General features: G+C 40.1%; 1 protein-coding gene across 1 annotated transcript in view; it reads right to left on the bottom strand.

Moving 5' to 3' along the window:
- LOC144969963 (gem-associated protein 5-like) overlaps window positions 1-15,000 on the bottom strand; it is a 296,403-nt gene that overhangs the window by 98,945 nt on the left and 182,458 nt on the right. The window contains exon 19 of the mRNA XM_078909074.1: window positions 14,945-15,000. This exon is cut by the window's right edge and continues 37 nt beyond it. Within this exon, the coding sequence (XP_078765200.1) occupies window positions 14,945-15,000 (56 nt within the window). The remainder of the gene's footprint in view (window positions 1-14,944) is intronic.

Genomic DNA, 15,000 nt, shown 5'->3' with positions numbered 1-15,000 from the left:
TAATATTATGACTTCTCTACTGCCATATTCTGGAAAAAACCCATATTAAAAAATTTGGCCAGAAAACTCGTCCTTCAAATATCCATCGATTTAAATGACCCTCATCTTGGCAAAAACTCTCAAACTTGGAGCTTCGCGAAGTCCCGGGTTTCAGAGTTTTTACCAAAATGAGGGTCATGTAAATCGATCGATATTTGAAGGACGAGTTTTCTGGCCAAATGTTTAAATATGTGTTTTTCTAGAGTACGGTAGTATAGGTACTAAGGGATAATAGCGACCGCTTGCTACCTTTTTGGATATTATATTAGGCTATCACAAAGTGCTTTCTGCCGGATTTAACAGACCCAGCTATTCAATCGTTGCTGGGTTGACAGGTTACGATCAATACGGAGTCCCCTTTGATTTGATAAGTCGTGCTCTATTGACTCACAGAAAAAAAAAATGAATTAACAAAAAATCAAACCAAAACAAAAAGTGATATTTAAAAAAAACAAACAAAAGAGAAAAAAAGAATGAAAAAAACCCCAACAAAACAAAACAACAAAAATGAAAACAACAAAACAAAACAAAGACTAAAGCAAGATAAAAACAAAGATAAAGTCTGAATCAAAATTAAAAAAAAAAAAGTAAAAGTAAAAACAACTACAAACCAACAAGCAACCAACCAAAAAAAATCCAACCCCGACATTATTATCCATGCCTTGTTTGGTTTATGCTTCTCCAAATATTGACAAGAACATGACAGGCGATTTATTTAACTGGCGGTTGGGTTTGCCTGTGGAATTCTGTCTGGTGTGTCAACGGATTGCCCAATTGGAGCGTTGTCCAAACTCACAGAATTATAAATGAGATGATGAGAACACTCTACACACAAGACAAGCATACAAATAAAAACACATACAACACAAACACACATTAACACGAGAAACGTCAACATTGACTCGCTGAAATTACGGTCCTTTCGGCCCCAAATGGGGACATTTTAAGTTAAATTGGGTTTCTCTCAGATAGATAGTTCCAGGTGAAATTTTCTCAACTAAAGTATTCTTTGTCTTCTTTTCCTCCCCCTTCTCCTCCTCCTCCTACTACTACAGCTGCAGCTACTACTACTACTACAACAACTACTACTACTACTACTACTACTACTACTACTACTACTACTACTACTACTACTACTACTACTACTACTACTACTACTAACTACTATTACACTAACTACTACTACTACTACTACTACTACTACTACCTACTACTACTACTACTACTACTACTACTATACACTACTACTACTACAACTACATACCTACTACTACTACTACTACTACTACTACTATACTACTACTACTACTACTACTACTACAACTATACTACTACTACTACTACTACTACTACTATATACTACTACTACTATACTACTAACTATACTACTACTACTACTACTACTACTACTACTACTACTACTAAACTACTACTAAACTATACATTCTACAACTACTACTACTACTACTACTACTACTACTACTACTACTACTACTACTACTACCACTACTATAACTACTATTAAGCTACTACTACTACTACTACTACTACTACTACTACTACTACTACTACTACTACTACTACTACCACTACAGCTACTACCACTACAGCTACTACTACTACTACAGCTACTACTACTACAACTATACTACTACTTCTACTACTACTACTACAACTACTCCTAATACAGCTACTACTATTACTACTACTATTACTATTACTACTACTATTACTACTACTACTACTACTACTACTACTACTACTACTACTCCCACTACCACAACCGCCACCACCACCCCCACCACATTTTCGAATTCTTTAACTGTTTCAATATTTAGATTGAATCTCCATTCCATCCCGGAGCCAGCAAGGCGATTCATGTCAATTTACAGCCCGTGAAATGATTCAAAGTGCAAAGAGAGTAAATCAACCTCTCAACGAATAGGGGGGAAAATTAACCCTTAAACGGCGGTGTCCTGTTCTTGTCAAACCTGAAGATCCCACGTATTACTTCATATTAGTATCTTTTTATATAGCACAATATTGACTGAATCTGCACAAAGCGTTTTACAAGGGGCCCCTGACCAATACGAACACTTAACATGTAGGATTAAACATGACGCCTGTTAGGCGATATTACAATTTTTCGTACAGAGACAACACTGTAACGGCCAGCCAGATACACACGATAAATTTAAATCCCATATGGAAAGGGTTAACGAGAATTAACGTAGAACAGCTCTGGGAATTTGACGGATTGGAGTCATCTATGTCCAAATCTGATAAATCACAGTATCTTCATTTTGGCTAGAAAATTCTGACCTCAAACAGCAAATAGAACACAGAAATCTGAATCTTCCTTCAATGTCCACCTTCACTCATGAAGCAGCAGCAAATAGACTACGGTCAAAACATACGAGAACAGCTGCCAACATGCACAAATGGGGGCTCCAAGACTCACCAACATGCCCAAGGTGCAACCAAGCACCACAAGATGCAAAGACAAAACTGGAAGGGGGGGGGGGGGGGGGGGGGGGGGGGGGGGGGGGGGTTTGAAACCATCAACAAATGTGATGATGACTTCCGAACCTGGATTGATACCTTGAACATAGAAGTGTAGCCGAACGATATACTACTACTACTACTACTACTACTACTACTACTACTACTACTACTACTATACTACTATACTACTATACTACTCACTACTACTAACTACTACTACTACTACTACTACTACTATACTAACTATACTACTACTACTTACTACTACTATACTACTACTAACTATACTACTACTACTACTATACTACTACTACTACTAACTACTACTACTACTACTACTACTACTACTACTACTACTACTACTACTACTACTACTACTACTACTACTACTACTACTACTACTACTACTACTACTACTACTAACTACTACTACATACTACTACTACTACTACTACTACTACTACTACTACTACTACTACTATACTACTACTACTATACTACTACTACTACTACTACTACTATACTACTCTACTACTACTACTACTACACTACTACTACTACTACTACTACTACTACTACTACTACTACTACTACTACTACTACTACTATACTACTACTACTACTACTACTACTATCTACTACTACTACTACTACTACTACTACTACTACTACTACTACTACTACTACTACTACTTACTACTACTACTACTACTACTACTACTACTACTACTACTACTACTACTACTACTACTACTACTATATACTACTACTACTACTACTACTACTACTACTACTACTACTACTACTACTACTACTACTACTACTATACTACTATACTACTACTACTACTACTTACTACTACTACTACTATACTACTACTACTACTACTACTACTACTACTACTACTACTTACTACTACTACTACTACTACTACTATCATATACTACTACTACTACTATACTACTACTACTATACTAACTACTACTACTACTACTACTATACTACTTACTACTACTACTACTACTACTACTACTACTACTACTACTACTACTACTACTACTACTACTACTACTACTACTACTACTACTACTACTACTACTACTCATGAAGATTTTGACATGAACAATAACATTAAGATGAAAATTCAGCAATGCTCTAGAAGGTCTGAAAATACATCTAAAGTGGGTGCCGACGTAAGTTCCGTTCCCGCGGTAAATTGTTCCAATCTGTGATGGTTCTGGAGTAAAATGAGAGTTTTCTGAGGTCTTTGGTGCTAGAAGCTGTAGTTGTAAACTGTATCAACCAGACTATAGATAGAACGAAGTTGACGTCACTCAGGTCTTTGTTATTGTTTTTTACCATCCACGTTTACGAGTTATTCTCACTAAACTGTATTATCCAGACTCTAAACGTTCATGGTTACACAGTTTTGTGTGTTGGTCCGTTATACTTGCGGATGGTAATGTTGTGAGCTTCTTAACCAAGCGCATACTATCTATAAACGTTCAAGGTTACACATACTTTGTGTTGGCCGTTATACTTCCGGATGGCAATGTTGTGAGCTTCTTAGCCAAGCGCATATATAACGAAGTTGACGTCACTCAGGTCTTTGTTATTATTATTATTATTATTATTATTATTATTATTATTATTATTATTATTATTATTATTATTATTATTATTATTATTATTATTATTGTTATTATTGCCATCCACGAAGGTGTGGACTGTCAAAAGTAACGAACAGAAATGGACAGAAACGGCGTAGAAAAAGAACCAAATACTAAACACGGACCCTTTTGAACCCAAAACATATCTTACCAGGCAGACGACAGGATGCTATGCCAGGTATTTATCTTTTTATTGATTTTTTTTTTATTGGCTGAAAAAAGAGTTTTGAGCGCGAAACGTTTCGAATTTTGTATTTGTGTTGTTTGTTTTTTTGTTTCTTTCAGAAAAGTGAGTGGATTAATCCAGGACCTTCCGATCCGAAAACGAGTGTTATACCACTAGACCACATAGCCGCACAACTGCTGTTCAAACCGTTTGAAACCTGAGATGTCTACAGATCCCCTTCAAAGTCTTGGGTTTCAGACTTGTTGACGAGTGGAGGGCCATTGTCATCCGTCAATGTTGCAAGTAAAAAAATAGAATTTAGCCGAAGTAAAAAGATAGAAATGCCATTTATCAAAGTAGGTCGAGTCTGTGTCACAAGGTTAATGACCGAGGCTGCCAGATTGGATTGAAAAAAAGCCGAACATGTTGAAAAAATATAAAATAAAAAAATAAAATGCCAAATGGCCTGGGAAAATAAAGCCGACGTATTACAAGAATCCCCCTTATCTGCTGGGATGCGAATAAAAGTGGGAGTAAATCTCAATTTTATCATCTTTGTGCTTGAATCTGATTTGATTTAATCCAAATTTTACCTTGTCTTATAAGGTCTAAAGGTGGGGGGGGGGGGGGGGGGGGGGATACGTTGTATATTTTGTGAATGATATAATAATATAGAATTTAAGTGTTATTTTGTCTATTATTGCAGAGGTTTTATTATATGATCTGAAATCCAAATTTTCCAGCCAAATCAAATGGCTTTACAAAAACAAACAAAAACACGCAAAAAAAAAAACAACAAAAAACAAAAAAAAAAAATAAAACCAAAGAAAAAAAGCAAAGTTAAAGCCAACAAAAAAGAAACCCCGCCAAGTTTTGGGACTTTGCCATTAAAAAACGCCAACTTGGACACGTGGTTTTTGACAAAATAATCCAAAATGAGTTAAATGGATTGACGTCACACACGGGTGCAAACGTAATTAAAATCAATAGAAAAGTTTATTTAAAACCCCTGGACTGCATACAGACGGAGGGAAATGAAATCTCTAAAGTTTGACGAGAGCAAGACTTGAAATAACAATGGCTATGTATGATAACAATGAAGTAACTCGAGTTGTATTATAGAAATGTATGACTAATTGATTGGAAAATGGTTGCTATGGTTATTGTTATGGTGGTGGCAGTGGAGGTGGTGATGGTGATGGTAGTGATAGTGGTGGTGATGGTGATGGTAGTGATAGTGGTGTTGGTTGTGATGGTGGTGATAGTGATGGTGGTTGTGATGGTGATGGTAGTGGTGGTGGTTGTGATGGTAGTGATAGTGGGTGGTGATTGTGATGGTGATGTTAGTGGTGGTGGTTGTGATGGTAGTGATAGTGGTGGTGGTTGTGATGGTAGTGATAGTGGTGGTGGTTGTGATGGTGATGGTGGTTGTGATGGTAGTGATAGTGGTGGTGGTTGTGATGGTGATGGTGGTTGTGATGGTTAGTGATAGTGGTGGTGGTTGTGATGGTGCTGGTAGTGATAGTGGTGGTGGTTGTGATGGTAGTGATAGTGGTGGTGGTTGTGATGGTGCTGGTAGTGATAGTGGTGGTGGTTGTGATGGTGATGGTAGTGATAGTGGTGGTGGTTGTGATGGTAGTGATAGTGGTGTTGGTTGTGATGGTGGTGATAGTGGTGGTGGTTGTGATGGTGATGGTAGTGGTGGTGGTTGTGATGGTAGTGATAGTGGGTGGTGATTGTGATGGTGATGTTAGTGGTGGTGGTTGTGATGGTAGTGATAGTGGTGGTGGTTGTGATGGTAGTGATAGTGGTGGTGGTTGTGATGGTGATGGTGGTTGTGATGGTAGTGATAGTGGTGGTGGTTGTGATGGTGATGGTGGTTGTGATGGTAGTGATAGTGGTGGTGGTTGTGATGGTGCTGGTAGTGATAGTGGTGGTGGTTGTGATGGTAGTGATAGTGGTGGTGGTTGTGATGGTGCTGGTAGTGATAGTGGTGGTGGTTGTGATGGTGATGGTAGTGATAGTGGTGGTGGTTGTGATGGTAGTGATAGTGGTGGTGATGGTGATGGTAGTGATAGTGGTGGTGGTTGTGATGGTAGTGATAGTGGTGGTGATTGTGATGGTGATGTTAGTCGTGGTGGTTGTGATGGTAGTGATAGTGGTGGTGGTTGTGATGGTAGTGATAGTGGTGGTGATGGTGATGGTAGTGATAGTGATTGTGATGGTGATGTTAGTGGTGGTGGTTGTGATGGTAGTGATAGTGGTGGTGGTTGTGATGGTAGTGATAGTGGTGGTGGTTGTGATGGTAGTGATAGTGATAGTGGTGGTGGTTGTGATGGTAGTGATAGTGGTGGTGGTTGTGATGGTAGTGATAGTGATAGTGGTGGTGGTTGTGATGGTAGTGATAGTGGTGGTGGTTGTGATGGTAGTGATAGTGGTGGTGGTTGTGATGGTAGTGATAGTGGTGGTGATTGTGATGGTAGTGATAGTGGTGGTGGTTGTGATGGTGATGGTAGTGGTGGTGGTTGTGATGGTAGTGATAGTGGTGGTGATGGTGATGGTAGTGATAGCGGTGGTGGTTGTGATGGTAGTGATAGTGGTGGTGATTGTGATGGTAGTGATAGTGGTGGTGGTTGTGATGGTGATGGTGGTTGTGATGGTAGTGATAGTGGTGGTGGTTGTGATGGTAGTGTTAGTGGTGGTGGTTGTGATGGTGATGGTAGTGGTGGTGGTTGTGATGGTAGTGATAGTGGTGGTGATTGTGATGGTGATGTTAGTGGTGGTGGTTGTGATGGTAGTGATAGTGGTGGTGGTTGTGATGGTGATGGTGGTTGTGATGGTAGTGATAGTGGTGGTGGTTGTGATGGTAGTGATAGTGGTGGTGGTTGTGATGGTAGTGATAGTGTGGTGGTGTTGTGATGGTGATGTTAGTGGTGGTGGTTGTGATGGTAGTGATAGTGGGTGGTGATTGTGATGTAGTGATAGTGGTGGTGGTTGTGATGGTGATGTGGTTGATGGTAGTGATAGTGGTGGTGTTGTGATGGTGATGTGGTTGTGATGTGTGATAGTTGTGGTTGTGATGGTGAGTGATAGTGGTGGTGGTTGTGATGGGTGATGTGGTTGGTTTGTGATGGGGTGGTTAGTGATAGTGGTGTGGTGTGTATGTGATGGTAGTGATAGTGGTGGTGGTTGTGATGGTAGTGATAGTGGTGTGTGGTTGTGATGGTAGTGATAGTGGTGGTGGTTGTGATGCTGATGTTAGTCGTGGTGGTTGTGATGGTAGTGGTAGTGATAGTGGTGGTGGTTGTGATGGTGATGTTAGTCGTGGTGGTTGTGATGGTAGTGATAGTGGTGGTGGTTGGTGGTAGTGAGTTAGTGTGTGTGGTTGTGATGGTGATGGTGGTTGAATGGATGGTTGTGATGGTTGAGGTGTGGTGGTGTGTGATGGTATGTAGTGGTGGTTGTGATGGTAGTGTTAGTGGTGGTTGTGATGGTATGGTAGTGATAGTGGTGGTGGTGTGTTATGTGTGGTAGTGTATAGTGGTGGTGGTTGTGATGGTATGGTAGTGATAGTGGTGGTGGTTGTGTGGATGTGGTTGTGTGGTAGTGATAGTGGTGGTGGTTGTGATGGTAGTGATAGTGGTGGTGTTGTGATGGTAGTGATGTGGTGGTGGTTGTGATGGTAGTAAGTGGTGGTGGTTGTGATGGTAGTGATAGTGGTGGTGGTTGATTGGTAGTGGTGGTTGTGATGGTAGTGATGTGTGGTGGTTGTGATGGTAGTGATAGTGGTGGGTGGTTGTGATGGTAGTGATAGTGGTGTGTTGTGATGGTATGTAGTGGTGGTGGTTGTGATGGTAGTGATAGTGGTGGTGTTGTGATGGTAGTGATAGTGGTGGTGGTTGTGATTTGGTAGTGATAGTGGTGGTGTTGTGATGGTAGTGATAGTGGTGGTGGTTGTGATGGTAGTGATAGTGGTGGTGGTTGTGATTGTAGTGATAGTGGTGGTGGTTGTGATGGTAGTGATAGTGGTTGTGATGGTGATGGTAGTGATAGTGGCGGTGGTTGTGATGGTAGTGATAGTGGTGGTGGTTGTGATAGTGGTGGTGGTTGTGATGGTAGTGATAGTGGTGGTGATTGTGATGGTAGTGATAGTGGTGGTGGTTGTGATGGTAGTGATAGTGGTTGTGATGGTAGTGATAGTGATTGTGATGGTGATGGTAGTGATAGTGGCGGTGGTTGTGATGGTAGTGATAGTGGGCGGTGGTTGTGATGGTAGTGATAGTAGTGGTGGTTGTGACGGTGTGATATTGCAGGCACGTGCCGTATCTGTTTACCCTGGACAAGCATTATCTTATTTTTCATATTATCCACAATGAATCATTATCCAGGGTTAAAATGAAAACTTCACGAAACACAAAACAATGACACCCCCATCCCTCCAAGGCCAACCCTACACACACTCGCTCAAAACCATAATAGCACACATACACACACACACACACAAACACACACAAACAACTAAGCCCTCTCACTTTTCTAATTAATGGATTCTTGAAAGACTCCACCGAGTTCCCTCGCCGTCACCAAATGCAAGCCATTTTGAAGATGCCTATTAGGTCCAATAATATTTTCTACTAATGACCGCCTGTCACATCCGGCCGTGGCTTTCTATTTATTTCATATAGTGGCAAGGGAAAACAGTTTATTTTCTGCTTGTCTCTATTATTAGCGGCTATGTGGTCTAGTGGTATGACACTCGCTTTCGGATCGGAAGGTCCTGGGTTCGAGCCTCGCGCTCGGCACATAGATGAGTCCTTGGAAAAGGCTCTTTACTCACATTCTCTCACCGCACTCAGGTGTAAAATGAGTGCCTGGCCGTTAACAGCGTTGCCTTTGTCCGAAAAATTGTAATATCGCCTAACAGTCGTCATGTCCCGTCTTACATATTAAGTGTTGCTGTTGGCCAGGGGCCCCTTGTAAAGCGCTTTGAGCACGTTTAGTGGATATTGCGCTTATAAAAGCTCAAGTTTTTATTTTTTATTTTATCAGCTTGTGATGAAAAAAGTGGTGGACCCGTGACTTGCTACTCTCTCTCTCTCTCTCTCTCTCTCTCTCTCTCTCTCTCTCTCTCTCTCTCTCTCTCTCCCTCTCTCTCTTTCTCTTCCTCTATTTCTAGATCCCACCAGCCCGCCTCTAATGATAGAAGCCAACAGATTCTTCCATGACTGTAAGGCTGCTTGCTGTTCCCAATTTTTCATTAAAATTGATCAAACTTAAGAATATTTAAGTTAGTAGACGCTCGTCTAACTCTCCTCTGCAATATTATAGATAGTATGCGCTTGGCTAAGAAGCTCACAACATTGCCATCCGGAAGTATAACGGACCAACACAAAGTGCAAAGAGAGTAAATCAACCCCTCAACGAATAGGGGGGAAAATTAACCCTTAAACGGCGGTGCCCTGTTCTTGTCAAACCTGAAGATCCCACGTATTACTTCATATTAGTATCTTTTTATATAGCACAATATTGACTAAACGTGCACAAAGCGTTTTACAAGGGGCCCCTGATCAATATGAACACTTAACATGTAGGATTAAACATGACGCCTGTTAGGCGATAATATTACAATTTTTCGGACAGAGACAACACTGTAACGGTCAGATACGCACGATAAATTTAAATCCCATATGGAAAGGGTTAACGAGAATTAACGTAGAACAGCTGTGTGTATCCATGAACGTTTATAGTCTGTTTAATACAGTTTAGTGAGCATTACTCACAAACGTGGATGGCAAAATACAATAACAAAGACCTGAGTGACGCCATCTTCGAACTACTCGTATCTATAGGCAATGCACTTGAAAGTCTTGGGGTAAGCGGAGCCAACAAATATCAGGAAAATCCATCAAAAGGTTGTGAACATATCCACGTCGACGCGTGCGTGCGCATGGGATGTGGAACAACGGACTATAGCAGTATACAGGGTGTCCATAAAGTCTGGGTACATGTAGTATTTCACTGTAATTTTTAATTTTTCATGTATGCTATAGATTGTGGAGATTTGGCTGAAAAATACTTTCAGAGGTCACGTGTTGTTAAGGTACGATTCATTTACATCCCAATTGAATAAGATTCGTTTTTTAAAAGAGGAATTTGTACTCTTACCATGTAACCCAGACTTCATGACACCCTGTATTTGATTGAAATAAAACCATTTTTCTTTTAGATCGCATCTCGTCTCGCCGAATTTAGAAAAATGCCCAAAATGCGTACCCCCCCCCCCCGCCCCATCCCTAAGGATTTGTCAAATTGCGTTGCCCCGCCCCCCCCCCCCTCCCCACACACTTTTCTAGTTCAAATTGCGTAACCCTCCCCCCTCCCCCTTCCCACCTCTATTCCGACCCTTTCATTCTTCCTGTTGAAGTTTGGCCAAGGTGCCAAGGCCAAGGTCTCTATCTCTTCCTGTTTAAGTTTGGCCAAGGTGCCAAGGCCAAGGTCTCTATCTCTTCCTGTTTAAGTTTGGTACAGTGTACCTCCCCCCCCCCCCCCCCAACTCTTTATTCCGACTCTCTCTTTCTGTGGATGTTTGCCCTACCCCCCCCCCCCCCCCCCCCACACACTCTTTATTCCGACTCTCTCTCTCTCTTTCTGTGGATGTTTGCCCTACCCCCCCCCCCCCCCCCTTCCCCGGGTCTTCTTTCTATAACCTTCTTCCTCACGCCCCACCATTCTGTTTGATACAATAGAACTTTTTAAATTTTTTTTAATTTTTTTTACAACGATGTTAGAAGAAGTTGTAGCAGACACAGACATGGCTATGACTGCTGGGTGTGCAGATCGATGCCAATTAATTAATAAATGTCACGAGAGTATCGTAATCGTTTTCCTGTAGAAGGATGCGTGGGTGGGTTATCTCCCATGCCATAAGGGGGGGGGGGGGAGTAACTCACAAATAAATGACCTTGGTCGAGTACACTGCCCCTAATAACTCTGGTGGAAAATAATAATAAAAACACGTAAAATATAAGATATAAAATTTGGGCCAAAAAACTCGACCCCCAAATATCCATCAAAAAGAATAACCATCATCATGACTATCACAAAATCTGGAACCTGAGACTTCGCCAAGTCTTCCTTGAAGTCCCCGGTTTGAGAGTTGTTTTTAAAAAAAAACAAGATGAGGGTTATTTTTAATCGAAGTGACTATTCTCACCCCCGGATGTTAGTCTTCATAATATTAGTCCACAATTGTTGTATGTTTAATCCAAAGGTTGTAATGCAGTAATTTGTTAAGTTTCTTGTCACAAGTTGCACAATTAAAAAAAAAATCAATCAAATCCAAATCGCAAAAAGCCGGCGACGTTTTTTTCGGTAATCCAATCGGCCGGGGGGGTGGGGGGGGGGGGGGTGAGAACAGAGGCAGCCTATTTTAATAGATCGGTAATTAAGGGCGGACGAGTTTCTGCCATCATTTTAAAAAACAAACGTGTTGTTGTTTTTTCTCTCCCCTGAGTGGTTTCAGAGAGGTCTTAGGTCACAATGACATGAATATCAAATCTGCCGTGCTCTGGAAAAAAAACCCAAGCAAAACACATATTTAGAAATTTGGCCAGAAAACTCGTCCTTCAAATATCGATCCATTTAAATGACCCTCGTCTTAGCAACAACATTCAAACCTGGGACTTCCTCAAAGTCCCAGGTTTGAAAGTTGTGCTAAGACGAGGTCATTTAAATCGATCGATATTTGAAGGACGAGTATATTTGAAGGACGAGTTTTCTGGCCAAATTTCTAAATATGTGTTGTTTTTTTCTAAATATGAGTTTTGCCAGAGAACCGCAGAAATGTACTTGTCTTTGACGGTTGTTTAACGACTCCCTCGGCAAATCTCACGTCTTCATATTATTATTATCGGCAGTGCATCTGTTTTCCATACATTGTCATCCATCCCATAATAATAATAATAATAATAATAATAATAATAATAATAATAATAATAATAATAATAATAATAATAATAATAATAATAATAATAATAATAATAATAATAATATATTTGTAACCCACCGACTCTAATCGGTATACATTTCGAGGGCGACCCAGATACAGACAACACGAGGGAGGCCTTCCGAGAGTTCCTACATCCCCAGTATTAATGTTCTTGTAGGGGGTTTGGGAGGGGGAAAACTTTTTTAAAATAATGTTTTAGAAGGGGGTTTGGGAGCGGAGGGGGAGACTTTTAAAAATAATTTATAAAGTTTCCCCTCTCCCAAACCCCCATACTAGAACATTAATACTGGGGATGTAGGAGCTTTCGGAAGGCGGCCTGCCCACCATGATTTAGAGTGAATCCTATAGCTAGAATGACAACAAATTTACAAACAGCGTCAGTTAACGAGACTGCATTGAGTCATGGATGGCGATGGGTTTGAAACTGTAGGTATCAGACCCCGCGGTTTTTTTCAAAAAATATTTCAAAATTTTACAAGGAAAATGATGAATTTTGTAAAAGAAAAAAGGTACATTTTGCAAAAATTTGGAAAAGTTTAGCAACAATTTTGCAGGTTTCTAAATATGTTGTATCACAACTAACAACTAACTACATGCAACCCATGTAATAAAAATCCCCGGGGAATTACGCAATTTCAACTCAAAATTATGGGAAATTTTGCCAGAAATTGTGTTGATTTCGAAATAGACGTCAAGGCACAAAGTTGGGAAAACAAAATTACAATAAAATTCTTCATCACCGCGAGGAACGCAAATTTCGCAGCAAAAAAAAAAAAAAAAAAAAAAAAAAAAAAAAAAAAAAAAAAAAAAAAAAAAAAAAAAAAAAAAATCTAAGAATTTGTCAAAAATTTGCAAAACGTGCAGATTTTGCGGTTGCAAATGCCAATCAGAAAGTTTTTCCGTAATTTTGCGGCCGCAAGCTGTTTCCCTAATTTTGCGGCCGTAAGCTGTGCAAAAAACCGCGGGGCCAGGGGTGTGTAGGAATCAATGTCAGACAAAACATAAAAAGAAGAAAAAAAAAATCCAAACAACCAAAGAAACAAACAAACAAAATAAAAAAGACGACAACATCAACAACAACGCAATGAACACACGGAACGATCAGGGCTCAAACTCCTTCTTCAGTCAATAACACACACACACACACACACACACACACACACACACACAAAGAAAGAGAATTTAATTTTTAAAAAAAAGAAAAGAAAACATCAAAAACTAAAATAAATAAAAACTCTAGTAGTTTTGTTGTTGTTTTTGTTTGTTTACAAGTGAGTTCGTTCCGGGAAGACAACAAGAATTGCTAAATACCTTTCTGGCCTCTAAAAAATTGAGTTTTATATAGCGCAATATCCACTAAATGTGCTCAAAGCGCTTTACAAGGGGTCCCTGGTCAACAGCAACATTTAACATGTAGGACCGGACATGACGACTTTTAGGCGATATTACAATTTTTCGGACAAAGACAACGTTGTTAACGGCCAGGTACTCATTTTACACCTGAGTACTGTGAGAAAATGTGAGCAAAGAGCCTTTTCCAAGGACTCAACTATGCGCCGAGGGCGAGGCTCGAACCCAGGACCTTCCGATCCGAAAGCGAGTGTCATACCATTAGACCACATAGCCGCACAATATATTATGTGGAATATATGTGATGTATTCATGGCTTTAGAGTTTTTTTTATTATGGCTGAAGAAGGATTTTGAGCCTGAAACGTTTCGTGTTCGGTAATTCATTCTTTTTTTAGAATCTGTTCTATTCATTTTTTGGTCATTAGTTGTTTCACAATCCACACCACACGGCTTCTATCAGCTTGGAATCGCAACGTAACAATACAGTACCAAGTACCCCAGGGGAGTGACGGGCGAGTACTGAGTACTCGATCATCACGCAATGAGGGGACTGTTAATTGTGTCTTGGGGGGGGGGGGGGGGGGGGGGGGGGGGGGGGGGGGGGGGACGGCTCTTGAGGTCATGGCCGATTATATCTGTCTGTCTGTTTATTTGTTTGTTTGGATGGTTGGTTGGATTTTTTTTCTTCTCTTTCTGTTTTGTCTGACATTGTTTCGTACATACTCCTGGCCCCGCGGATTTTTGCACAGCTTGCGGCCGCAAAATTAGGGAAAACTTTCTGATTTGCATTGCAACCGCAAAACTGCACGTTTTGCAAATTTTTGACAAATTCTTTGATTTTTTATTTTTATTTTTTTTAAAATTTTTATTATCGACATTTGCGTTCCTCGCGGTGATGAAGAATTTTATTGTAATTTTGTTTTCCCAACTTTGTGCCTATTTCCAAATCAACACAACTTCTGTCAAAATTTGCCATTTTTTTTGTCCCATAATTTTGCATAATTTTGAGTTTGAAATTTCGAAATTCAGCGGGGATATTTTATTACATGGGTTGCATGTAGTTAGTTGTTAGGTGTGATACAACATATTTAGAAATCTGCCAAATTTTTGCAAAACTTTTCCAAATTTTTGCAAAATTTAGACATCTCCTTATTTCCTTTTGCAAAATTCATCATTTTCTTTGCAAAATTTTGCAAAAACTTACTTTCCTGAAGCAAACATCGGTGAGTTCCCAGTCTGTCCGTGTAAAGGCCGAGATGA

The sequence above is a fragment of the Berghia stephanieae genome, chromosome 4 (assembly GCF_034508935.2).
Source record: "Berghia stephanieae isolate SIO BIC M18660-M18661 chromosome 4, UCSD_Bste_1.3, whole genome shotgun sequence".
NCBI lineage: Eukaryota > Metazoa > Mollusca > Gastropoda > Nudibranchia > Aeolidiidae > Berghia > Berghia stephanieae.
Note: the sequence above shows the minus strand (reverse complement) of the source record. Positions and strands in the feature narration are given on the sequence as shown.